At 44.1% G+C, this 27,917-nt stretch overlaps 1 protein-coding gene across 1 annotated transcript in view; it reads right to left on the bottom strand.

The window, feature by feature from the left end:
* The window catches only part of fbxl16 (F-box and leucine-rich repeat protein 16), a gene marked incomplete at its 3' end in the record, with an annotated part of 74,847 nt that overhangs the window by 24,505 nt on the left and 22,425 nt on the right, over nt 1-27,917 (bottom strand). Inside the window, exon 2 of the mRNA XM_083780209.1 lies at nt 14,460-15,186. Within this exon, the coding sequence (XP_083636335.1) occupies nt 14,460-15,179 (720 nt within the window). The 5' untranslated portion in view covers nt 15,180-15,186. The remainder of the gene's footprint in view (nt 1-14,459; nt 15,187-27,917) is intronic.

The following is a 27,917-nucleotide window of genomic DNA, read 5'->3' as shown; positions in this document are numbered from 1 at the left end:
GTGGCTGCACCACTCAAAAATAGCCGATCTACAAGCTCACAACGGGTCGCAGTGCTCATCATTTTATATCAATCTCCACATTTCTGAAAAGGAAATTCAGGCTGAGCAATAACAGGGATGAAACATGTCGTCTCTCGGTTGGAAACTGTTACTTTTCAGGATTCAAATTCTAAAACAGCAAAAGTAGCAGATGGACAAGGTCACGACGCGCTTCAAGTATGTAGATCTACTAATGCTTTTGTGTGACAAGTGGGGCATTCATTTACAACAAAAAAAGTTAAAATATGGAGACAAGAGGTTTCTGCCCGACGGCAACAATCCCCACTGGTGATGAAAATGTATGACCAGAGGGGGGATATCATGGGCCCCCAACCCCATCCTACCCAGTTTGGAAGGATGGGGGAAGCGCTTAACATGCAACCATGCAAACCATGACATCAGTATAAGGCCAAAGTACACACAAGGGGACTAACGGGGTGAGTCATTAATGGCTCCCTAAACTACAACTGTAAACTAAACTTACTGAAAATACATAAATGCACTAATGTTGTTAGGGGAATGAAACTGTGCCAATCAACATAATACTACTTAGTAGGTCAAGGTCACAGCACAGATTATTAACCCATTTAGACCCGAGTTAAAAACATTCACTTTGAAAGAATATAATATTCAAAGATGTGCGCCACGTTTTAAAATGTGGTGGCGCGCTATGATCTTGTAGATCTGCTATTTTTCAATAGCTAAATTATAACCTAATGTTTAACCCATTCTGAACGGGAACCCATTTTGGTGTTAACATCATGTCATGCTTTAGCTATTGAAAAATAGCAGATCTACAAGCTCGTAGCGCGCCACCGAGTGGCGTGCTACGAGCTTGTAGGTCTGCTATTTAAAAAAAATCGAAGAACGACTGACATTTTTTAGAATCTGATCTCAGGTCAGAATGGGTTCATCAGAACTAGTGTGTGTCCAGTGGAAACCTCGTATGAATCTGATCTCAGGTTTTCTTTCATCTCTGGGACCCCAATATGAACTCTAAAACCCTCCGTGTTATCTTAACACTGAGAGAGTACGCATGTGGCATTTGTAGACTCACTGAGTTACAGGCCCATACGGCTCCATTTGTTTCCTAACTGTCAATCATTTAGCCCTAAAGGTACCCTGGGGGGTGGAACCCAGTGATGTACGGTGCATGTGGCAACAGAACCAAGGTCAAGAATGTTTCTAGAGAAAGAACTTTGTAGGGCTCTCACCATTAAACATTGTTGGTTTACGATTAAGTGTCACACAAATATTGGCGATTAACGCTTTGATTGTGTCTTTGGCATTGAACATAATTTGGAACATATCCATGTTCAAATGAACAAGGAACAAATACATTTTTATTTATTTTTAAGATATTGTTTTTGGCTTTTTCTGCCTTTATTGATAGGTTGAAAGTAGACTGACAGGAAATGGGGAGAGAGATGGGGGGGGGGGGGGAAGACACACGGCAAAGACCATCTGGATCGGGATTTGAACCCACGGCACGCCGTCAGGCTGGCTCAGCAGCCTAGGTGCCCAGACGGTTGAGCTAACCGTCCAGGCCAACAAATACAATTTCTGTTTGCCTTTTAGGCTTCATAATCACAAATTGCACCGGGCACATACAGTATGACAAGTAAAAATAAAATAAAAATAAAAACATATTAATAATTTTATATTCGAAGTGACGTGTTTTAAATCAAGTGGTGATGTGGTGCATTGTAAGCTTGTAGACCTGCTATTTCTTTTTATTTTTTAATGTATGAACATTTCTCAACGTGGAAACGATGACGATTATGATGAAAATAATCGCGATTACTATTACAAGATCATGTAATCATTGTGAATTAATGTATATTTAGACATTTCTAAAGGCAATGGTTATCTTTCTTAAATCAAACATGTCTACAGTGTAATCAGATTGAGCTGGCTTACTGAGGAGGTATTTTGCTATTTTTAGTGGAGGAGGGTCAGCGTTATAGCCTCCAGTCTTTGACCTCATGTTTTATCATTGCCTTTTGTTGCAGGATGTTCTAGTCTACTTCTGCCATTAAGTAGGACGACTGAAGCAACATGATTGCTTGACAGTTTCCACGTTGATAGTCAGGTACATACTGTAGTAAGCCAAGGGCCCCTTAGCTGACCCCCCACTATCGTATAAAACTGTGTTGCAGATTCAACTTTATCATAGAGTTCACTGATAACTTCATAGACTTGTTTGAAAGCACTGTCATCAGTGTATGTTAGATCCATTTTAATGTGTATTCTCAGACATCTAACCACTTAAACCCTTAAGACTCTTCAGCTCAGATTGACCATTAACCATTTATTGCAAAGCTATTGCAATTATTAACCCATTTTGCGCGGGAACCCATTTTGGTGTTGGCATCATGTCATGCTTTAGCTATTGAAAAATAGCAGATCTACAAGCTACGAGCTTGTAGGTCTGCTATTTTTGAAAAATCGAAGAACGACTGACATTTTTTAGAATCTGATCTCAGGTCAGAATGGGTTCATCAGAACCAGTGTGTGTCCAGTGGAAACCTCGTGTGAATCTGATCTCAGGTCAGAATGGGTTAAGGCGGTGTGGCTCTGCTCATGTGATATCTCAGAGTACCTGTGCACCGAGACACAGCTCTGATATCAACAAGCCCCAGAGCAGAGCATCAGATAAAGACAGGTAACTGGTATCAGCAACATAACTTTCAATGCATTCCATATGCGTGAATCTTGTTTGTGTCCGAGCATAGGCATGGCTGAGGCATGGTAACCTCCCCGCCTGCCTGTGATTGGTCGACTGACACTGCCCGTCTTGACTGTCCTCCGAGACGCGAATAATAGGCTACAAGAGAATGACAGCTTGGCACGCGCGACAGAATGCAGCCCTGTAACTAACTTGTGCGTTTTATTTTTGTAGAAGAGGCAAACTTATTGTTTATGCCGTTTGCTAAATAAAGTGTTAGTGTTGATTATCGTGTATTAATCTAATTATAGTAAACTAATACTATTACACTAAAAAAGATGAAGGGAAAATAATGTTTCAACTTTCAACACAAACACTTTATTTTAGAACACACCCAAATCAAATCATATTATGGAGTGCATGTTCAATCAATTATTCCATCAAAGCAAACGGCATGAACAATATTGGTTTGCCTCTTCTACAAAAATAAAACGTACAAGTTAGCGTTCTCTTGTATCATACCATAGGCTACTACGGAATAACCTGGCATCAGACTATCCAGGCATCCAGCCTATCCACCTCGGAGGACAGGCAACACGGGCAGTGTCGGTAGGCCAATCACAGGCAGGCGGGGCGTTACCATGCCTATATGCAAGGACACAAACGGAATTCACGCATGTGCAGTAGATGTGGACGGTCACTGCACTTCCGCATGCGTCGTGGCAGACAGAGCAAGCAGACAGAGCAAGCTCTCCTGGTTTTGTGCGAAGACAACTTTTCTACAATGGAAACCAACGCCGACTAGAAAAACTTACCAGAGACGATTCACCCGCAGCGGACCCCTCTGGGGTCCCCGATGGTAAGACTCGTTCCTGTACTCTACTCAGCTACTGTTGTTTGCTGTCTCAACGCTGCGGGCTCTGGAAAGAGCCTGTGTGTGTAAGTCCCGCTCCCGGCTATCCATCTGTCCTACAGCCGTTCGTCACTGCTCTGTCCCTGCTTCTTTCTTTTGTTCCGGTCGCTGGTTGTGGTCTTCTCTTATTTAACAGATCCAATGGCACCCCGAACGGAGATTGCGGCGCTCGAGGGTGAGCTTCGCTCTATCGAGCATCAAATCGAGGGACTACTTCAAAGGAAGACCGCGCTGTGTTCCCGGCTGGCCAGCGTGGAAAATGGAGCCGCCCTGCAGTCCTCATCCGCGGCCACTGTCCCGCCTGCCCCTGTGCTGGAACCTTCACCGTCCTGGGCAACAGTAGTGAAGAAAGGCCGCCTCAAAAAAGGCAAAAAAGGCTTAAAAGCGTCGCTTCCCCTATTTGACGCAAGTCTGGACTCAACTTTTACAAACTTTTCCTCCCCTCTGGCAAATCGTCCCCAAGAGTCAATCCTCTCACCGTTGCCTCCTCTGGTTCAGCGAGCGGTCCCTGGCCGAGGAAACTCCACGCCAGCTCCCGAGCGCTCAGGCTGTAGAAAGCGCCCAGCTAGCCCCGCTCTGCCCACCGCTTCTCCCGTGTCGCAAACGGCTTCACCAGAGGTAAAGCGCCCCCGTCTCTCCTCCTTGCAACCTGTGACCGCCACTTCACCGGTTACACATAACTTTCCACGTACTGGAGAAACTGTTGCACTCCTCCATGCTGCGGCGGATACTTTGGTAGAACTCCCTTCAATCAATAATACCATATTAGCCACCTCCAGTCCCGAGGATCGTTCTGCTGGCCCCTCTGGGTCAAATGCTAATCATGCTAGCGTGCTAGCCCGCTACTCCAAGAAACTTGCGTGTTACAATAATAACAAATACAACAACAACCCTGACATAATCATCCTTGGAGATTCTTTAGTTAGGCACACAATTCTACCACGCGCCGTCACTTTTTGTCTCTCCGGGGGTAAGATAGTTGATATGATTGCGCTTGTCCCAGCTGTTATCAATCTTTACCCCACCGCCTCTATTATCATCACACATGTGGCTACAAATGACGTCAGAGCTGGTGGCCGTTCCACCAAAATGCGCACTGACCTAGAACTGCTATGTGCTACAGTAGAAAGCCTGGGGAAACGCTGCATTGTGTCAGGCCCCATCCCAACACTCTCCAATAAAATCGAACAGTTTAGCCGACTTTACAGCTTTCATCTCTGGCTGCATGGTTTCTGTGCTGCTCTAGGATACGATTTCATCTCCAACTTTGACTACTTTTGGCGCATCCATAGCCTGTACAGGAATGATGGTGTGCACCTAAATAGTGATGGCAGTAGATTACTGCGGGACAATTATATTAAACACATTGCTTTTAATCATTGATATATTGCGCGGCTCGATCCGACTGTCCTACTTCCCTCTCCAACCTCTACCCCTAACTATATGGATCCCGCCGCTTCATGCACAAATTGTACTAATAACAATTGCAATAACCATGAGCATCTCCCTTTGAGTCATGCTGATTCTATTTCCATCTCCTGTCCGCTATCCATCCATGTCCTCACTAGGACAAGACTACCTTCAGTTAATTTCATCCGCACAGTCACCCCATCAAATCTCATTCATATTCCCTGTAGACCCAAGACTCCTCCCACTAAATGTGATAAAAAGCTTAACCTTGCCTTGTTTAACATCAGGTCACTAACAAAAAAGTCCTCCTCCGTAAATGATATAATCTGTAAAGAGAAGCTAGATATAATCTTTCTAACAGAGACATGGCTTGGCTCGGATGGAGCTTTTCTCCTAGCGCCAGCCTGTCCCCCAAACTACAGTTTTATTCACTCTGTTCGCGAGGCTAAGAAAGGAGGTGGACTGGCAATAATTTTTTCAGACACATTAAAATTCAAGGCTCTGACCCTGGGTAGCTTTACATCCTTTGAATACCAGGCCACTATATTACTTGGTAAATCCTCCATGCCAATGATTAGCATTTATCGCCCTCCAAAATGCAGTAAAGCAATATTTCTAACAGAAATATCAGAACTTTTATCTATCTGCTCCACTAACTATGACAGAACTCTTATCACAGGTGATCTTAATCTGCACCTGGATGATGCTACAGATGCTGTGGCTATGGGTTTCTTAGAGTTATTGCATTCCTTTGAGTTTATCCAACATGTTGTTGGGCCTACACATAAACATGGGCACACTCTGGACCTGGTGATTTCTAGAGGGGTGAACATCACTGTGGAAAGGACTATTGAAAGGCCTGAGCTATCAGACCACTATTTGCTGTGTTTTAATATGACTGCCTCTGATCTAGAGGAAAACATCACAGAATATACCATAACAAAGCGCTTTTTTAGCTCTTCTGCAGCTGACGAGTTCCCTCGTCATCTGGGCCCCCCCCTGCCCGATACTCCCCCAGTAAATGATCTGGTTCAAATTTTTAATCTTAAACTAGAGTCAGCTCTTGATATAGTGGCTCCTTTGAAAACAAAAAAGAAACATAACACCAGAGTAACGCCCTGGTTAAATGAGCATACACGCTCACTGAAGCAAGAATGTCGTAGAGCTGAGCGAGCTTGGAGAAAAAATAAACTCACCACCCACCTAGAGATTCTTAAAAAGTCAACAGTCGCCTATAACAAAGCCCTGCGTCTAGCAAGGCAGGCATATTTCTCTGGCATTATTAACGAGAACAAGACAAATGCCAGAGTCCTATTCTCTACCATTGATCGACTTTTAAACCCCCCCCAGTCCTACAAGCAGTCATTCCCGGCCTCTAAAGCTAAGTGTAATGAGTTTGCATGCTTTTTTGATAACAAAATCTTTAACATCAGAGCTGATATTTTGAATGGTGCTGTTGCTAGTGCAAACCTTCAAACAGCAGCTAACGGTCCCAGGGTAGATCTCTCCAGGGGGAGCCTATTATCGTTTTGCGCAATTGATGAAGACGAACTCCGCAAAACCATATCACAGATGACATCTTCCTCCTGTTCATTGGATACAATTCCCACCACCTTTCTCAAAGAGGTCTTAGACAGTGTGATTGGAGATATCCTAAAAATAGTAAACAGCTCTCTACAGACAGGCGTCTTCCCAGACTCTCTGAAGACGGCCGTAGTCAGGCCCCTACTAAAGAAACATAATCTGGATCCCTCTGTTTTGGGTAACTATCGACCCATTTCGAATCTGCCCTTTCTGGGCAAGGTTTTGGAGAAATGCATCTCTCATCAATTGGACGTATTTCTACAGAGCAATGATGTGCACAACAAATTCCAATCTGGCTTTAGGAAAAATCATAGCACAGAAACTGCCCTTGTAAAAGTAATGAATGATCTTAGGGTGTCTGCTGACAAGAAACATGTATCCGTTCTCCTACTGTTAGATTTAACGGCTGCATTTGACACGATTGATCATTCAATTTTAATACAGCGTCTGGAGCACTGGATAGGCCTGTCTGGTACGGCCCTGTCCTGGTTCTCCTCCTACCTTTCAAACAGAAGTTACTTTGTCAATCTAGCCGAGTTTGACTCAGACAAACACGACATCAGTTCTGGTGTCCCACAGGGCTCGATTCTTGGTCCTCTGCTGTTCTCCTTGTACATTCTGCCATTGGGTGAACTCATTACCAATCACGGAGTCAATTTTCATTTCTATGCTGATGATACCCAACTATATCTTTCTGTGGCCCCAGACGATCCCTGTGCTTTGGACCCGCTGTTGACCTGTCTGTCTGGCATCAAGTGTTGGATGAGTGAGAACTTTCTCAAACTGAATGAGGATAAGACGGAAGTTCTCATAATCGGTTCTAGCGAGCAAAGAGAATCAATAATTGGCAGACTTGGCAACCTGACTGTAGAAGGTAACAGTACAGTAAAGAACCTGGGGGTTATTATTGATTCTGAATTGAATTTTAATTCACACATTAATCATGTTACCAAGATTGCTTTTTTTCACCTTAGAAATATTGCACGGATCAGATCCTATTTGTCCTTGGACGATGCAAAAACGCTAATCCACGCCTTTGTTTTTTCTCGGCTTGACTACTGCAATGCACTCTTTTCAGGACTCCCTAAGAAAGCGACTGACAGATTACAACTTGTCCAAAATGCAGCAGCCAGAGTTTTAACTAGAACTAGGATGAGAGAACATATTACTCCAGTTTTGGCATCACTGCACTGGCTTCCGGTTGTTTTCAGGATTGACTTTAAAATTCTGTTACTTGTCTATAAAGCTCTCAATGGTCTCGCACCTCCGTACCTCCGTGACTGCCTACCTAGATATGTCCCTAGCCGCCCCCTCAGGTCCTCCAACGCTGGCCTACTTGAAGTGCCTAAAGGTATGTGCACAAAAAAGTACGGTGAGGCAGCTTTTTGCTTCTATGGCCCAACAGCCTGGAATAAACTTCCATTCGAGCTCAGACACGCACCCTCTGTAGACATTTTTAAATCTCAACTCAAGACTCACCTCTTCACCCTTGCTTTTAGTTGAGTTTTATTTATTTTATGTGTTTTTATTTATTTTATGTTCTTATATTCGGTTTTGTTCTCTGCTATTGTTCTATCATTTTAACTACTTGTGTTTTATTGTATTTTATTTTTGTGTCCTGCCCTGTGAAGCACTTTGAGCTGCATTTTATGTATGAAAAGTGCTATACAAATAAAGTTTATTATTATTATTATTATTATTATACCACATAGATACTGTACATGAACACATGATCATAATGCAATCCATAAATCACATTATAATCACAGAATCACCCATTACAGAACTAAATGCCACAGGGAGGAGGCCGGGGAGGAGGAGGGGATTTGAACGCTGACATCTGAACAGATATCACACCCAGATATATGCGACAAGGGGCTGCTGTCTTAAAACCAAGGACTGTCTAAAGAGGACAAGAAGCGAAGACCGTAAGGGCGCCGCCATGTTGCTCACATGGTGCTCCATGGAAGGAAAGAAACATGCGCAGTTGAGACCAAGGAAGCTGAACGAGGAAGTGATGGCTGCATAAAGCCCACTGCGCATGTTTCTTTCCTTCCATGGAGCACCATGTGAGCAACATGGCGGCACCCTTACGGTCTCCGCGTCCCGTCCTCTTTAGACAGTCCTTGCTTAAAACCAGGAAGAAAGCTTTTTGTCACCCCTTGTCGCGTATATGTGGCTGTACTGTGAGTCAGCTTGGCATGTAGAGTGAACACAGAGTAGTGACTGCTTAAAAGGACCACCTGATTGAATTGTGGGCGTGGGTGAGTTAGCTTGCAGCGAATGAGAGTGAAGGGAGTTGATGTGGAGAGACAGCTGATTTAAAGGAGCAGCATGAATTACTGTTAGAGAATGAATGAATGAAGGGGGTCTGGGGAATTATATAATAAACCTTCTGACTTACATGTCTCAATGAACTATCGCTGCACTGGATTAGTAAACTTGACCTTTCAAATACAGTGAGCTTGTTTCTCCTAAGAATAGGAATGCTATAGAGTTCAAGTGCTTAATGTAACACACATTTTCCTATCACACAAAGATTTGGCGTCACCCCTGTAGTAACTCTGAGGACCCCCTGGGCTAGGAGTTCCGGAGCCCCTGTTGAAGACCCCTGCGTGGTGCAATGGATGACGCACAGTGAGCAAGTCATTTTACACCCCGAAGAGCAGTATTGATCAATTCATGGTGAAAAATAAATCCATCACCGCACTCACACAGATAGTGTGGTGAAATAGTGGAAATAGCAGATCTACAATCTCAAACGCGCAAGTTATTTGTCATATCTGCTCTGTGCACCAAAACAGACATGACATTATATCAGTAATAATGTTCCAATGTTCAACGACAGAAAGTAACACGATTAAAATTGCTAATGGAAATTATTTGACAGCCCTATAACCATCAGTAATGACTGCATATCCACAAAACAAGTTCTCTGTTAAGTTAATTTGTACAACTGCAAACTGATGTTTTTCTTTCCACATGTTCCTTCTACAGTAGATACTCCCACACAACATCCTGTGTAGCATTCTACAGTTTACAGAATGAGACGTTGTCTCCTGGAGCCTCTACTGTAGTTTAAGCAGAAGTCAATCGATTATTATACTTTTGAAGCCTGATATTGACATTTAATACACAGAAATGGGGAGAATGTTTTAGGTCTGTCACAAAGATGCAAAACGATATTATACTATTTGATTGACTTTAATACCGCTTAAATGGTACAAAAGATCGGTTTCTCTAGATCGGGTAAATTGCTGACCGAGTAATTATTTGAGTGAATATCGGCCGATCACCAATCAGTGGCCGATCGATCGGAGCACCTCTAGTTGTCAATCGAACATTGCAACAGAAAGTGCAAAGAAAGATGATACCAGATGAGCTCTAAAAGATAGGGTTATTGATTCACTGAATATTAACTCTCCATATTACAATATCGCTTTTTTTGTTGATTTCCACTTAAATCCGCTACTTTCCTCTCATCAGCTAAAGCCCACCATCAGACTCACCTCCATTCTACTTTCCTCTCATCAGCTAAAGCCCACCATCAGACTCAACTCCAGTCATCAGCTAAAGCCCACCATCAGACTCACCTCCAGTCATCAGCTAAAGCCCACCATCAGACTCACCTCCAGTCATCAGCTAAAGCCCACCATCAGACTCACCTCCAGTCATCAGCTAAAGCCCACCATCAGACTCACCTCCAGTCTACTTACCTCTCATCAGCTAAAGCCCACCATCAGACTCACCTCCAGTCTACTTTCCTCTCATCAGCTAAAGCCCACCATCAGACTCACCTCCAGTCTACTTTCCTCTCATCAGCTAAAGCCCACCATTAGACTCACCTCCAGTCTACTTTCCTCTCATCAGCTAAAGCCCACCATCAGACTCACCTCCAGTCTACTTTCCTCTCATCAGCTAAAGCCCACCATCAGACTCACCTCCAGTCATCAGCTAAAGCCCACCATCAGACTCACCTCCAGTCTAAAGCCCACCATCAGACTCACCTCCAGTCATCAGCTAAAGCCCACCATCAGACTCACCTCCAGTCTACTTTCCTCTCATCAGCTAAAGCCCACCATCAGACTCACCTCCAGTCATCAGCTAAAGCCCACCATCAGACTCACCTCCAGTCTACTTTCCTCTCATCAGCTAAAGCCCACCATCAGACTCACCTTTGATTGATTGATTGATTGAAATATTTATTAACAGTTTGTAGAATTTACAGTACATTTTAAGCACAAACTCAATACAAAGACTGTCAACTGTGAGTGGACGACCCAATTAAGCATTACACTTGTTTACAACAGGGTCCACATTGTTCAATTCATCAAAACATTTAAAGACATACAACCATTTAGAGACATACAAATAGACATTTCTATGTAGTTAAAGAACAACAGGAATTCATCATATGGGAAGCAAAAAAGGGAAAATATACAAGCACTGGGAAAATATACAATATACAGTGAGGGAAATGGGGTGGGGGGGTGGGGGGGATTCAGATTTTACAGAGGCCAGTTTCGAATTGCAGCCATCCGTAGGTGCCCTTTGAGAGCGGTTTTGAAGGAGTCAAGGGATTCACATGTCTTAATGACTGTTGGTAGGGCGTTCCACATTTTGGTGGCATAGGAGCGAAAAGAATTTAGTCCCTTGTTTGTGCCGAATCTGGGTTGTACATGGTTTGTTGCACTCCCTCTGGTGTTGTGGGTGTGGACTTCGTTTACATTAAGGAAGTATTTAGACAGGTACATGGGTATCTTGGTGGTGTATCGAATCTTGTGGACCAGACCCATTGCAAGATGCTGTACTCTGTCGACGACCCTAAGCCATCCCAGCCTGTCAAAGTGGGCAGGGGTGAGGTGGGTTCGGGGGGTGAGGCCAAGTAGGAGCCTGACCAGTTTGTTTTGGGAGGTCTGGAGCCTTGTTTTAAGGGCCTTTGAGGTGCTGTGGTACCAAGAGGTGGATGCATAGTCAAAGAAACCTTGTACGAGGGCTCCTGTTAAGGTCTTCAAGGTGTTTTTGCTGACCAGTGAGGAGATCCTGTAAAGGAATCTTGTTCTTTGATTGACTTTTTTGATTACGTTGGTGGCCATTTTATCACCGGAAAGATTAGCCTCCAGGATGGAACCTAGGTAGGTAATTTGATCTTTTCGTGTGATAATATTGTCACCCACTCTAACCAAGAAGCCATCTGCCTTGCTGAGTTTACTATTTGATCCGAAGAGGATGGATTCAGTTTTTCCCAGGTGTAAGGATAGTTTGTTATCAGCGAGCCAGGTGCAGATTCTACCGAGTTCAGAGCTGAGGGTCTTTTCAACCTGCAGTTTGTTCCTGTCCGAGACCAGCAGTGCTGAGTCATCTGCGAACAGGAACAAGTTGCAGTCACAAGCTGAAGTCATGTCGTTAACATAAATTAGGAACAGTAAAGGCCCTAGTATGCTTCCTTGTGGGACACCACAGCTCACTGGGAGGGGAGGGGACAGTGTTCCGTTCACCTCCACCATCTGTTCTCTCCCCTCCAGGTAGGATTGCATCCAGCTCACTGATGTGCTATCAAAACCAATAGCTTTAAGCTTGTTAACCAGTATGGAGTGGTTCACGGTGTCAAAAGCCTTTTGGAGGTCCAGCATGACCATGCCGCAGTATTTTCCAGCATCCACCTCGTGTTTGATGTGATCGCTCAAATAGAGGAGGCATGTGTCAGTGGAGTGGGATGTTCTGAAACCAGATTGGAACTCGTACAGCAATTTATTAGTGGCAAGATACTTTTCAACCTGTTCATAGACTATTTTTTCCATCACTTTCGAGATGGAGCTTAGAATAGAAATAGGGCGGTAGTTGCCGGGTTCTAATTTACTCCCTTTTTTGTACAAGGGGGTTACTTTGGCCAGTTTAAAATCTTGGGGGACCTGTCCCTGTTTGATGGAGAGGTTAACTATGTGGGTGATGACTGGAGCTATGGAAAAGGCTGAGTCTCTGAGAAATTTGGAGGGAATATTGTCATGGCCAGTGGCCTTGTGGGGTTGGAGGGCACTCAGTTTTTTAAGTACCTCCTCGGTTGTTACCATTGCCATTTTAAAATCATCTTTACAAACACCAAGGTTTTTGTAGAAGGCTTTGATGTGCTCTACACCAAAACGCCCAGAGTGGGAGGGCAGTTTGCTAACCAGCTTTGTTGCAATGTTTGTAAAGAAGATGTTCAAGTGGTTGGCTACATCGAGTTTGTCAGTGATGAGGGTGTTATTCGATTTGATGTTTATGTTAGTAAACCTGGTTTTTAGTTTCCGACCACAGCCTAGTTGGTTGTTTAGTAACTTCCATAGCTCCCGAGGATTGTTTTTGATTTCCTCGGCTTTATCATTGATAAAGTTACATTTGGCTGATTTGGTCATGGCAATTACACCGTTTCTTAGCTTGTTACACTGGGCTTTTAGGTTGTGCAGTTTGGTTTGGAGATCACTGTCGAAGCGCTTGCACTTGGCTAGTTTGGACTTGCATTTAAGAAGTTCAGAGCATTTGTTGTCTCTGGCTTTCATTGCAGTCAGTATGTCCGAATTCATCCATGGCTCCGAGCGGGTTTTGACCCTGACGGTTCTCAAAGGAGCCATGATGTTTAGTACTGATGTAAATTTGGTTTTAAAGCCAAGCCATGCTTCTTCGACTAGTGAGCTCCTGAGCACATCGGACCAATCCAGATTCTCCAGTTCCAGGTTAAAGGCCTCACTAGAGTAGGTTTTGAGGTCCCTAGATATGACTGTTTTGTGACAGTCAAACTTTAGTTTTTGTATTTTGCGGGTACAGAAAATCATAAAATGATCACTGAGCCCACATACAATAACCCCTTTCTTTGAGATTCTGGATTTGTCCGAGGTCAGAATGAGATCAATGACAGTTTGAGTAGAATCACACACTCTTGTGGGTTGGGTAATTAGCTGACTGACACCATGCAGATCACAAAACCGACTAAATGACTTGAACACAGGAGCTTCCTTACGACGCATATCCGTATTGTAGTCGCCAATCAGGATCTTCTCTACACATTCCTCCCCAGCTAAGCACCCCTCAAGTATATCATAGAACTCATTCTGATCAGGGGGTCTATAGACGGTGCCCACTAATACTGATTTAGCATTTTTGAAAATTAATTCAACCCACACAGTTTCAATTTCATCATGCTGCAAATCAGTACGAGTAATGTATTCAGTATCTTGGTGAATATACATGCACACGCCACCACCATGTCTGTTTCTGTCATTTCTAATGACTGAGTAATTTTCTATTTCAATCTCTGGGTCTTTAGTAGACTCATCAAGTTTAGTTTCAGAGAAACACAGTATGTTTGCCTTACCGTTTTGGAACAGATGTCTGATCTCAGCTAGTTTGGGACTCAAGCTATTCACATTCACCTCCAGTCTAAAGCCCACCATCAGACTCACCTCCAGTCTAAAGCCCACCATCAGACTCACCTCCAGTCTACTTTCCTCTCATCAGCTAAAGCCCACCGTCAGACTCACCTCCAGTCTACTTTCCTCTCATCAGCTAAAGCCCACCATCAGACTCACCTCCAGTCTACTTTCCTCTCATCAGCTAAAGCCCACCATCACTCAACTCCAGTCTACTTTCCTCTCATCAGCTAAAGCCCACCATCAGACTCACCTCCAGTCATCAGCTAAAGCCCACCATCAGACTCACCTCCAGTCTAAAGCCCACCATCAGACTCACCTCCAGTCTAAAGCCCACCATCAGACTCACCTCCAGTCTAAAGCCCACCATCAGACTCACCTCCAGTCTAAAGCCCACCATCAGACTCACCTCCAGTCTAAAGCCCACCATCAGACTCACCTCCAGTCCGGCGTCTGTAATAGTTGACCTCTTGAGGCTGACCGAGCGGACGCCCTTCTTGGACAGCGGATAGTTGTCAATGAACTCGCAAATGTCCAGGTCCGACACGCCCACCAGGCAAAAAGACTGGAAGCCACGCAGGGCGAAGGCCTGCAGACTGACAAACTCCTTCTCCCCGTTGGGCAGCAGCGCGTACAGCTCCTTGGCGTGCAAGATCGGCGTCACGCCCTCCCAGAACTTGGGCTGGTACAGCACCTTGCGCCACGTCTTGCACACCTGCGCCAGCACACACTTCTCGGCCGTGGTGAAGTACCAGAGCAGGCGGTTGAGCAGCTTCTCGTCCAGGACCTGCTGGCGCTCTAGCAGCAGGGGCTTGGGCAGGGTGAGGGGCGGCAGCTGGCGGAGGCCCGGCTTCAGGCCCACGAGAGGCTTCCCCCCAGGCTCCAGGTCGGGGCCCAGGAGGGAGGCAGCCGGGTGGGGCATGCCGGGAGGATTGAGCGAGTCCAGGTGATGGTGATGATGGTAGGGCAGGGAGCCCGGCGGCGGAGGCAGGATGGAGGGCACCGACGACGACTGGCACAGGCGGTTCTTGGCGGCGGGCGTGCCTTTGGTGATGCTGGCGCTGCCCAGGCCATTGGGCTGACTGGGGGGCAGTTTCACCATGCCGTTTCGAGTCACACAAGGAGACTTGAGCTCAGTGGGGGTGGACATGTTCAACATTAGGAACCTGCGGGGAAAGGGATGAGAATGGTCAGTGAACACATTCAATGTAGGGGGAATGCCTTACACACACACACACACACACACACAGCAGTGGTCCAATCACTAACTAACGCCGTGTCATTTCAAATATTGTCTGTAACGCATGTTTTTCTTCATCATGTGTACATCTGACTGCATTTTTGAGTGGTGCAGCCACTCAGAAATGTCCCTATGTCTGTCTGTCTATCTGTCTGTCTGTCTGTCTGTCACGCTGTTGAGCTTCACACTGTTCACAGATGCATGATGGGAAGCTGATTTTTTAGCAGCCATTACATGTACGTCTCACACACACACACACAGGAGGGCTTGTACAGTTCAGTACAGTACTAATTGTCATGTGGTAGGATGCCATAAATGGAAGGCTACAGGTGTAGTGAGTCAATTGGGCTTTAGAAGCTGAACAGAGGTGCCATATATATATATATATATTATATATATATATATGCATGCATTCCTGGACTTGTCAAATTCTTTTTTTTAGCTTTGGCCGTTTGGTCAACTCTACAATAGCGATATATTGCCCTCCATACATCCCCCTCACTGTAAGGTATTGTGAGCTTGTAGATCGGCTATTTTCATGCCTCTAGCCTCTTTCTTACTATATTATAATATAAACTATAATAATTTGATTGTTTACTGTTTAGTAAGGGAAACAATGTTGTTGTTGAACATTAAGCTATCCATCAGTGGGGAACCTCCAAAATAATTTGGGGACCACCAGGTTGGGAACCATTGGTATAGGAACATGAATGGTCTGGCTGGCTGGCTGGCAACATGATATGAGAACGGACAACACGTTACTTTTAATGTTGCTGCTGTCTCCTTGGGGAGACAATGTGAACTTTGTACTGAGAACCGAATGATGCTTGTGTATAAAATGGACAACACAAATTGTGCTCAATTTGTATGCAAACTATGCCTCTGTCCTGTGCTGTGGTATAGACTCCTTATCAAGGGACATAGGTCATTGTATACATAGTATATTCACATTTCAGTTGGTGTGTGCGTGCATGCGTGCGTGTGTGTGTGTGTGTGTGCAAGCACACACATCGTGCCGGCAGGGACCCCATGTAGGGAAGGCCTAATTCTCTCAGATATCACTGTCCTCATCTTCCTCCATACTTTACATCCAGTCGTTGTCAGCTTGTACTTTGGTTAGTATATATATATAGATTGAGAGATCCCTTTGTTGGGCAAGTGTTCAGTGAGAGCAGATGGTTATGTCCTACTTTACGTCAGATTTACCTTCGGGTTATTTTTCTTACAATTTGCCACTTACTATTCGTGTGCTTTTCTATTCTTTACTTGCTGGTGACGACTATAGCTATATTACCTATAAAGCCAAAAGATAATTAAAAACTAAAGAGTCATATTAGAAACATGGATAAAAGCTCTATACTTTCTAATGAGGTGGGACTTAAAGTGTGCTTTCTGAGGTAGGTAGTTGTTCAGCCCTTAAAAAGAGATGGGGATCGTGAAAGAATTAACCGGTTGCTGACCTTATAAATTGAACACCCGTTTTAATGAGCAGCTACTTTGATGTGTGCTTTATTAACTTTTTCCATTTTCTTTCTCAGAATGTTGAGTCTGTCTTTATAGAGGGGTCCTAGAGACCTGCACAGGTTAGGTTTTGTCTTTAATGTTTAGATCCTGACGGATCCCATATACTTAATATATTGACACTGTTATTTTTGTGTGATTATATATATTTTTGGTTTACTGTTTCTTGTTTAATAAATGCCATGCTTCTTGAGGTAGAAAAAAACTATGTAACAGCAAAATTATGATGTCTTGTATGAGGTAAACTGAGGTGCACCCAGACCGCTATCATGCTATGTGCATGACACCTAGGTCCTCTTTATAAGTGACACCTACACAGTGTTCTCTAGATTTACACTGAAGAAGGCTCTCGGGCCGAAACGTCCTTATTGTTGTTTGCTGCTGGGGGGAAACAAAATAAAGCTTTAATCCTTCCAGGATACTACGTGAGTGCTGGTATTCTTTTCTATAGACTGTAGTTTGGCTATTTTCATAATATTTTGGTTGGAATAGGCTGAATTGGGTGGATTCAATCATGGCCAAGGTCTCTATACTTCGGCACCCTCATTCTTTCCCCCTCTACACCAAATCTCTTTGCCGAAAATAGCAGGGTTACAAGCTCACAACACGTCGCAAATGTGATGTGTTGTGAGCTTGTAGATCTGCTATTTCTGCCGAATGTTTGGCTATTTTCGCATGGTGTTCACCTATTACATGCCCAGAATAGGGCTGCTAGGGTTCATCTATCTCTAAAAGTCTCTGTACGTACGTACGTCTGTAATCCACATAACTCGAGAACCGTTTGCCCCACCGACATTCGACACACGCGTTCCATACACCCACATGGAGTCCGTCGGATAGCCGATTGTCCAGAACCAGCACAAAAACCTCTGCCCGGGCTCTGGACCTGATCACCCATATATCCTTCTACCCTAATAGAAAGGGGGTACACAAGCACATGGCTGTTTATCCGTTCTCCTACCAAACCATCTCTCCATGCACAAAAACATCCTGCACGCCACCCGAATCCATATGCACTACATCGCTTCCCCACAACTGCCATATTTACTGTACAAATATTACTTTTCTCAGACACACGGTTATTGGGCAACATTTCGCTGTGATGCAAATTACATCACAACTTCCTCATTCCCCGGCACCTCCCCTTTTCACTGCGCACACACACACAGACACACACATACACATACACGTGCACACACTGCATAGACCCCACATTTGGGCATGCCTGATAAAGAACTCCATATATGAGCATAAAAGGGACATCGACATAATAACTGGACGGTGAATACATTTCCAACTTGCATCGTAGGCCAGTGCCCAACGGGCACCTCTAGTGTTTTAAAAGCAGCACTCTGTGTGGAGTTTGCATGATCTCCCCGTGTCCCCTAGGGTAGGTACCCTCACAAAAAACATGCAGTAATCCTGGTCACTAAACTGCCTCCCCCTGGCCAGCCGGGGCGTCTGATGGAGGGGAAAGGAACTGGTTGGAATAACGTGTTCCTTCCACGCGCTACGTCCAACCAGGGAAACTCCGCCCTGTCAGGTGTAAAGGAGCAACTTGGACACTCAGGCATGAAGGAAGCATGAGTTCAAGTCCGTTGCTCTCCCCTTGTCCCCCATATATGGGGACTAGGTTGGTGGAGGGTGTGTAGAGCCCAGGAAGGATCACATTAGATGATTGACACAGGGGTGAAAAATGGGTTACAAAATCGTGGGATAAAAAATATATAAAAAAAAAAAAGCAGCACTCTGCATTCAGCACAACAGTGTTCTGGTCATTCACACACAGTATCACAGTACAGGAGAAAAGCCCCAAAACCATAATTTCACATTCAATTTAGCAAAAGTACACTTCTTCCGATACCGATACCAGTAGCGGAAAAGCAGCTGGTTCTCAAACCTTTTATTTTGAAGGACCCCCGACCAAAGTAGGATGAACTAATCTACAACAAATATACAATTTGCGAAGCAAGAAACAGTTCAATGGTCTTCGATGATGATGTTGTAGTCAATGATATTGTTTTATCTCTGATGAACTGTTTGAAGTAAATTGATTGTTGGTCACCTGCCTCTCCTCTGCAGAGCTGGTACTCCTCTGTAGATTGAGAGGGTGCCTTGTACTGGATAGCAGTTTGTAATCTTGTTTGGGAAAGCGCTATACAAATAAATTCACAATTATCATTACGCCAGTGGTTCTCAATCATTTTCATGGACCCCCAATGTATACAGTTTGGACCTCTTTCTGCCTTTAATTTGGTTTGCTGCTAACATGTACAGTGTATATATTTATATACTGTAACCAAGACAGTCTACTGTATGCATTGAAAAAAATGAATATTACTGTATATTTCCATTTTACTAATAGTATATCGAAAATGAATATACAGTATACCACAAACTTAGCAATTCAGTTTCTTACTGCACACCTGAAACTCCATCTATCAGGAGACCACAAGTGGAGGTAAACTCAAATTTCCCATAGAAAGAAGATGACAGTGTGTTTTATAGGCTACTTATTATTGTTATGCTATGTTGATGAATTGAATACATAAGACCACAATGGAAAGAAGTCCCCAGGACTTGTTTGTGTTATCCTAAATGTCTGACTGTACATCGTGCTGTTTACATTTCCTAATCTAATACCAATATTCAAGTTTGAGGGATTCATATAAAAATGAAACAGCATCATCAACATATTATGAAGTGTGTTTGTGTGTTTTTGTAGACATCCATCGGGTTGCACCTCCGTTCCAACTGAAGTCATAAAAATAGCCCAGAAGACGGTGTGCACATCTCGCTATATCTGGCAGACCAGGTCCAAGAAGCACGGGGTGGACTGGAGGAGGATGGATGTTGAAAATCGTGATACTCGATGACAACATAATTTCAGTGCACTGGTGATTTGCAAATGACACACCCTATACTGCCCCCCCCCCCTTCCGCCCCACATCTGCATAACAAGCCCCCAAAATACCAAACACGCCTCAGGAAATTGACAGTTTGCCCGTCCACTGTGCGCCTTGCGCCAGTGCACCTGCCCCAAATAGGACTCACAGTGTATCTAACCACTTGAACCCTACTTGTAGTTTCCCAGCGGTCTATCCTAGATTCCTATAGGCCCCCCTTCTATTTTTTTCTTACCTCTACACCAAATGTCTTTGCCGATTATAGCCCCTCTACAAGCATCAGATCACGCCAGGGGTTCATGTGATAACCAATTAGTCATTAACTTGTCACCACCAATAGGGCTGGCCGATATGATATGACTTCAAATCAGTATCACCAACTATTATTTCAAACTGTTTTCTTAATTGTACGTGCCCGTCGCAGTCGGCCACCGGCCTACTTGAGAACGTTGCAACTTGGGAACCTAATGATATACGTTGTCATAACCCTAACCCGTTTTAACTGTCAGCCGGTGTCCCACATGAAGATCTGTGTGCCTGTGTGTGAAGACTGCAAACTGAAAAGTGTACTTGGCAATCAATTCGGCCCACTGGCAGAGCCTGATTGGTTGAGCCTCAATTGGCTGAGGCAGAGGCTGGAAATTGCACAGGTGAAAGGAGTTGGCCTCATTAGGCCCACTGGCAGAGCCTGACCAGGTGAAAGGAGTTGGCCTCATTAGGCCCACTGGCAGAGCCTGACCAGGTGAAAGGAGTTGGCCTCATTAGGCCCACTGGCAGAGCCTGACCAGGTGAAAGGAGTTGGCCTCATTAGGCCCACTGGCAGAGCCTGACCAGGTGAAATGAGTTGGCCTCATTAGGCCCACTGGCAGAGCCTGACCAGGTGAAAGGAGTTGGCCTCATTAGGCCCACTGGCAGAGCCTGACCAGGTGAAAGGAGTTGGCCTCATTAGGCCCACTGGCGGAGCCTGGCCCAGGTGAAAGGAGTTGGTCTCGATACCTGGCACTGCACTCCCTGTGGGGGTGTGGAACGCGTGTGTCGAATGTGAAGTCGGTGTAGTCAAACGGTTCTCGAGTTACGTCCATTACAACCGTACACACACGTACGCACACACACACGTACGCAGAGACAGTTAGTAGATTAAAATACGATACAATTATTACAAAAGCTGAAATCACAGATCTACGCAAGCTCAGCTATTTTGACTGTTTTTGTAGGCCACCATTGTACAACAGACTATAAATACAGGGACAATAACATTCCTCTAGTGCTGAAATGTTTACCATTGAGCAAATAGAGCCTGGCTGCTTGCTCAGGAGATACATGTTTACCATTGAGCTAATAGAGCCTGGCTGCTTGCTCAGGAGATAAATGTTTACCATTGAGCAAATAGAGTCTGGCTGCTTGCTCAGGAGATAAATGTTTACCATTGAGCTAATAGAGTCTGGCTGCTTGCTCAGGAGATAAATGTTTACCATTGAGCAAATAGAGCCTTGCTGCTTGCTCAGGAGATAAATGTTTACCATTGAGCAAATAGAGCCTTGCTGCTTGCTCAGGAGATAAATGTTTACCATTGAGCAAATAGAGCCTTGCTGCTTGCTCAGGAGATAAATGTTTACCATTGAGCAAATAGAGTCTGGCTGCTTGCTCAGGAGATAAATGTTTACCATTGAGCAAATAGAGTCTGGCTGCTTGCTCAGGAGATAAATGTTTACCATTGAGCTAATAGTCTGGCTGCTTGCTCAGGAGATAAATGTTTACCATTGAGCTAATAGAGCCTGGCTGCTTGCTCAGGAGATAAATGTTTACCATTGAGCTAATAGAGTCTGGCTGCTTGCTCAGGAGATACATGTTTACCATTGAGCAAATAGAGCCTGGCTGCTTGCTCAGGAGATAAATGTTTACCATTGAGCAAATAGAGTCTGGCTGCTTGCTCAGGAGATAAATGTTTACCATTGAGCTAATAGAGTCTGGCTGCTTGCTCAGATAGAGGAGATAGAGGAGATAGAATCTTGACTATCAGGTTCAACATTCATGTCAGATCCTGTGACCTCTGACCAATCGAAATGTCTCGATAGAATAGCAGGGAGACAAAATACAACAACCCCAATTGTATACTGTAAGTAAGTCGTTGTGTTAACATACTCTTCTATACAGATTTGATACAATTATTTCATTCATTAGGTCTACATATAGTGCCGCTTTAAGTGGTTAATCAGACTTATCGATGTATTCATCAAGATTAAGTCAGTTAAACTTTCATATAGTAAAGAAAACTGCCCAGACCTGTCACAAAGACAACTCTGAGACAAAATAAAGCAGCTGTGTATCAATGCCACCAGTGACCTCCACTAAACAGGCCTATTCATTAAATACGGTAGGCTTCTCTTCTTCTCTGGGCTTTAAAATCCATGAAAACTCTGTCAAGCATCTGTCATTTTAGATTTTAGCTATAAAGATTTTTCAGAAAACAAATAAAAATAGCAAAAAATCTCCTCTTGGCATAAAACATTTTCAGATGGGGGGGGGGGGTTCCGTGTCAAATACATTTTGGGGTCCTTGGCACTAACACTTTTGAGAACTACTGATTTAGAATGCATTCAGGTCTTAACTCTTAATGGGTTCATGTCTTTGAGAACTACTGATTTAGAATGCATTCAGGTCTTAACTCTTAATGGGTTCATGTCTTTGAGAACTACTGATTTAGAATGCATTCAGGTCTTAACTCTTAATGGGTTCATGTCTTTGAGAACTACTGATTTAGAATGCATTCAGGTCTTAACTCTTAATGGGTTCATGTCTTCCTGTGCTATACAACTCAAGAGCTTTATCATCATCCATGATCCAAATCAAATGGACGTGAATCAGATTAATCCTGTTGTCTCACACACAGTATTTGTATCAGTAGCAGGTGGACAGTTGAGATAGCTCTCTGACATACAGTAGCCATATACGGTTATGTAACTGCTGTGTATAAGGCAACTGGCAAGGCCTCCTTAGCACAGCCAAGTAAACCTTGCCACCCATCCCTACAGTAGGCGACAAGCACACGCCCCTGAAAATTACATCAGGTCAGATTTGGGTGAAATTAATTGTTGGTCCCTCCATCCCCAAGTAGAATGGCCTTAACAGAGTGTCATATTATGGCAGTCTATATATTGGCTATATGTATGCTCTATAGCAGCCAAGCATCATTCAAGGCTCTGCTATTATGTAATGTCAATGCAATGTTGTAGGCTATACATATATAGGCCTAATGGTTATTGAATAATAGGCCTATCTATTCTGTACACTGTAGCCAATTAATGGTATAGTCCCAAAACGAACAGCACACGTATAGGAGAGAATGATTTAAATAACCGTTCTTGGAAATCGCCTCGTTGCATTTGGCCCAAAATAATAATAATCATATTTTAGAATAGGCTAGAATATATGCTACATATCTTAATAAACGCACTAACGCAGCTATTGTCTATTTTTTAGGCTATTGTTTGTTTTACGTCGTTTAATAATAATAAAAAAATAAAAATAAAAAAGCAGTGTATCATCGGGTCGCTCGGCACAGAAGATGCTCCGTCAGACCGTCAGTCAGTCAGTCAGGCAGCCAGGCAGGCAGGCAGGCAGTATAGTAACACAAAAGGAGCCATGCAGTGGCTCAGCGTAGCCTGTGTGAATCATCCGCATTGCATTGCTCTTACCTCCCCGCCACCACTGAACCTGACCGTTACGCCCGGTGTGTGGTTGTAGGCTGCCTATCTCGACCCGATCGCCATGCTGCTGCTGCTGCTGCTATCGGACGGCATCCATCGGCGATTCGGCGACGATCGCGGAAAACAAGAGGCTTGTTTGGTGGTGGTGCGCGAAGATGCTGCTGCGATGCGATGCGCGTCTCTATAGCGGTCCATTATTCAACAACAGACAGCGAGACAGCAGCAGCGGTGCCTAATTTCACTGTAAAGCTCATTGTTGTTGAAACCAAACGACACACACACACGCAGAGAGAGAGAGAGAGAGAGAGAGAGAGAGAGAGAGAGAGACCTGGTCTCATCATCATTCCCCGTTCCCCAACGTCAGCAAATGGATATATCCGATTGCTTTGAATCGCCAACTAGTGGCAAACGGGCGAAAGTCCATAAATAGAAGCCGACACTTGACTGGCATCGCCACCATACACCACACCAGACTGCCTGACATCAGCACAGCACACTGAGCGGCTAGGCTGCGATGCGGTAGCAGAGAGGAGACGAGCCTCCGGCTCCAACCACCGCTGCCGTGCACAACAACACACATTGACATAGACATTGACATTGCCAGATTTGTTTGAGAAATAAGTAACTTGGTCTATGAAAATTAAGCCCACAAGAATTGAGAATCTGTTAGGTAACACTACAGGATAGGCGCAGGGCACTGGGCACTGTAGCCGCAATTTGCCACTCTAGATTTTTTTTCCTTTTTTTTTTTTTTACAAGAATCTAGAGTTGCAACAAGCTCCATCCACTTCCTATTCATCTTTTTTGGTTTGTGATCTGCTTGTCTTAAATGACGTTAAACTCACCAACAGTGCAGCTGCAGTCCAAGCTTGAATTATCCTCTTTCAATCTGCCGAGCTTGTTTTTCATAAAAATCCCCCGTAGACATGTTATGAGCTACTTTCTGTCCAAAATATTCCAAGAGTTCACATTCCGAGCTGCCATTTTGTATTTTTGCAACGTGCCGTAAAACAAGACGTGAGGGGGAGCGCTTGTTTAATAGAATCTTACCTGTGCAGGTAAGACACCCAAAGAAGAGGCCGACGCAGTGCGACGCCCCATCACACACAGCCTTCTATTAAACAAGCGCTCCCCCTCACGTCTTGTTTTACAGCACGTTGCAAAAATACAAAATGGCAGCTCGGAATGTGAACTCTTGGAATATTTTGGACAGAAAGTAACTCATAACATGTCTACGGGAGATTTTTATGAAAAACAAGCTCGGCAGATTGAAAGAGGATAATTCAAGCTTGGACTGCAGCTGCAATGTTGGTGAGTTTAACGTCATTTAAGACAAGCAGATCACAAACCAAAAAAGATGAATAGGAAGTGGATGGAGCTTGTTGCAACTCTAGATTCAACCTAGCCCTCCAAGCAGAACCCAATGCTACTGAAGTTTCTGACATTTGTTCGACCCAGTGCATTGGGTCCTGTTGCACCACTACCATGCCACCTGGTACGCAGCCATTCTTAAACATAAACAACATGTTTAGCGCCTGTCTGCGCTCTTTGACGATATTTTTTCGTGTGAGCGTTTCTGAATATGTTTAGTATAAGTACCCATACATGCCGCTGCGAATATCTCCTGTGGCGCGGAAGCCGTTAAGTATTTTTAATCTTTGTTTGACCGATTTGGTCGCTTTGATTCTTCTCTTCCTTCCTTGTTTATTGACACCTCATTGTACCGCCTATCTGGCTAGCTAGTGGCGCTATAGCTATGACAGAGCAGATCAGAGGCAGGGACGTAGCCGCACAAGCCAACCGCACACCGGGAGGCGGTACAATAAACAGTAAACAAACAAGAAGAAATAAAGCGACCAAATCGGTCAAACAAAGATTAAAAATACTTAACGGCTTCCGCGCCACAGGAGATATTCGCAGCGGGATGTATAGGTACTTAAAGTTCCCGAATTCAGAATAACTCAAGCAAAAAAAGACCGTCACACGGCGCAGATTCAATCTTAGAGAGCATTTTTACTTCCGCGTTCCGGAATTCCCATACGAAAATATAGTTATGACCAGGGACCCAACATAAAACTCATCAAAATTTCAGAAAAGCTTTATGTAGGGTCCCGAAAGGGGCTAGATTCAACCCATTGTAAAAAAAATCTAGAGTTGCAAATTGCGGCTATGGGCACTGCTGGGCACCAAGGAAGAGTGGGAACCTCAGTGTTAATATCAAGGTGCCCAGATGTCCCTGGCTGGTGCTCACATATCCTGTATCAGGCCACATGAGCATCGGATTGTAGATCTCTATTTTAAGTGTTTTGTTTAAAAAGTGAAACATTTTGAATATTTTTTGAAAGGTTTTAATGTGGTAAATACATCTAGATGGGGGTCCGTGAACAAATACATATTTATTTGGGGGGTCCTTGACATGAACATGTTTGAGAACCACTGGTTTAAACAACATTTATGAAGCAAGCCCAGAATAAGCAACTTTAAAACAAGCCCCAAAAACTTTACAGGATAAACAAGCCAAAAGTTGCTTAATAATAATATTATAATAAGCGGCAACACTGATTGTAGGAGCAAACAGGGACTTAAACAAGACATACACCACACACCACACTGTCCATTCATTAAACACCTGCACAAGTGGTTCCCAAACCGGACCCCCGTTCATTGTATTAATGAGACCCCATTCAGAAAGTATTTGTGCCATGATAAAGGGAGCCCCATGCACGGTTTGTGTTGTTCAAATGTTTCACGTTTTTCCAAGATCTTTTTTGAAAACAGCAGACCTACAAGCTCACAACGCATCGCGGCAGGTGAGCTTGTAGCCATATGTATATAGCCTACTGTGTATAGGGATAAAGTGGTTGCCCTGGACCCCTCAAAGACCCCTGGGGGTCCTGAATCCCCCACTTTGAAAACAAAACGCCTGTGGTCTCTGAGGCTATAACCACTGGTACACAATGTTGTCAGTGTTAAAACGTAACTTTTATTTTCCTCCCAGATTCCATCCATGCAGGCATTTCATACCAGCAGCGCGAGACAACATGCAAACATGACCCACTTTAATTACTTCAGTCTATAGCTTAATGACTAGTATTAAAATGTTCTTTTTATGTCCAACGTATTTGTATTCAGTTCATAAAGTTTGCAGAACTATAACTAAATGCATTTGAAATTATATGAAAAGGTTACTTTTCAGGATTCCAATTCAAATATAGCAAAATATGCAATGTAGCCCTCTGGAGTGTGGAAATATAGTGGCCCTCTCCATCGTCAAAGTTCCCCACCCCTGACCTACCAGACACAAGGGTCTACATTTCTGATTTCTCAGGGGGACCACCTCCAACCAATGCAAGAACGCTCGCCCCAAAACACGCTCGCCCGGGTCTAATCCGGCAACCTCGGAACGGTCACCTCCAGGTATTCCTAAATGGAACCTCAGTAAAACTATGCCTCAACCTAACCTTATTCCTAAACGTAACCTCAGTAAAACTATAGGCTACCTAAACCTAACCTTATTCCTTAACCTTAACGTCAGTTAAGCTATGCCTAAACCTAGCCTTATTCCTAAACGTAACCTCAGTAAAACTATAGGCTACCTAAACCTAACCTTATTCCTTAACCTTAACGTCAGTTAAGCTATGCCTAAACCTAACCTTATTCCTTAACCTTAACGTCAGTTAAGCTATGCCTAAACCTAGCCTTATTCCTAACATTAACCCCAGTAAAAATAATACAACAATACAAGAACCGCTGGGGGCGAGCGGTCTGTGAAAAGAATGGGGGCGGGGTGAGTGTGTTTTGGGGTGATCGTTCTGGCTACCCCTCCAACCACTGCAGATGTTCTACTGTTAGTTACTGTTAATTTGGGAACAAACATTGGTGTTACTGTGAAAAACTGTGAACCATAGAATTAGGTAATGGCAGTCCGCCTTCCCATCATGCACCGCTCGATATAGCTCGGCCATAACATGTTATTACGGCCAAGCTACACCGAGCGCATTTGTGCGTGTCTGTGCGTGTAATTTACTGCGCACGTACAGCGCATTTGGAAAGATCCAACATATAGTATGTCAATCATACCGGTAACACCAGACACGCGGATAGCGCCTCGACTCTACTGTAGGTAAAACACAATTGCCAAGATGCCATTTGAACAAGATAGCAACCAACAATGCAAACTGGCTCGCAACATTAATAGAAAGAAAAGGAGATAGGCTATCTACAGTAGACCTATAGCACCACTCAGAAAAAGACCAGGCAAGAGGGCTCACATTAAAGGAGCATTCAGTGATTTGGGTGATTTGGAAAACGCCCGGTAACAAGATGTGCACATGCACACGCTCTACTCTACAGTGAGGGGACGTACAACAGGCCAATAGCACGTGCACCAAGGCCCACCCCCACTCAATCATGATTGGAGGAAGGCCCCTCTCATCCTGATTGGATGAAGGCTGGGCTCTCTAGCCAAAAACTAAACCTAAGGTTTTTTGACCCCAGGGGTTAACTGGGGACAGGGAGGAACT

Source organism: Protomyctophum parallelum, assembly GCF_964188405.1.
Source record: "Protomyctophum parallelum genome assembly, chromosome: 13".
Lineage (NCBI taxonomy): Eukaryota > Metazoa > Chordata > Actinopteri > Myctophiformes > Myctophidae > Protomyctophum > Protomyctophum parallelum.
This window is presented reverse-complemented; position numbering and strand designations above follow the sequence as displayed.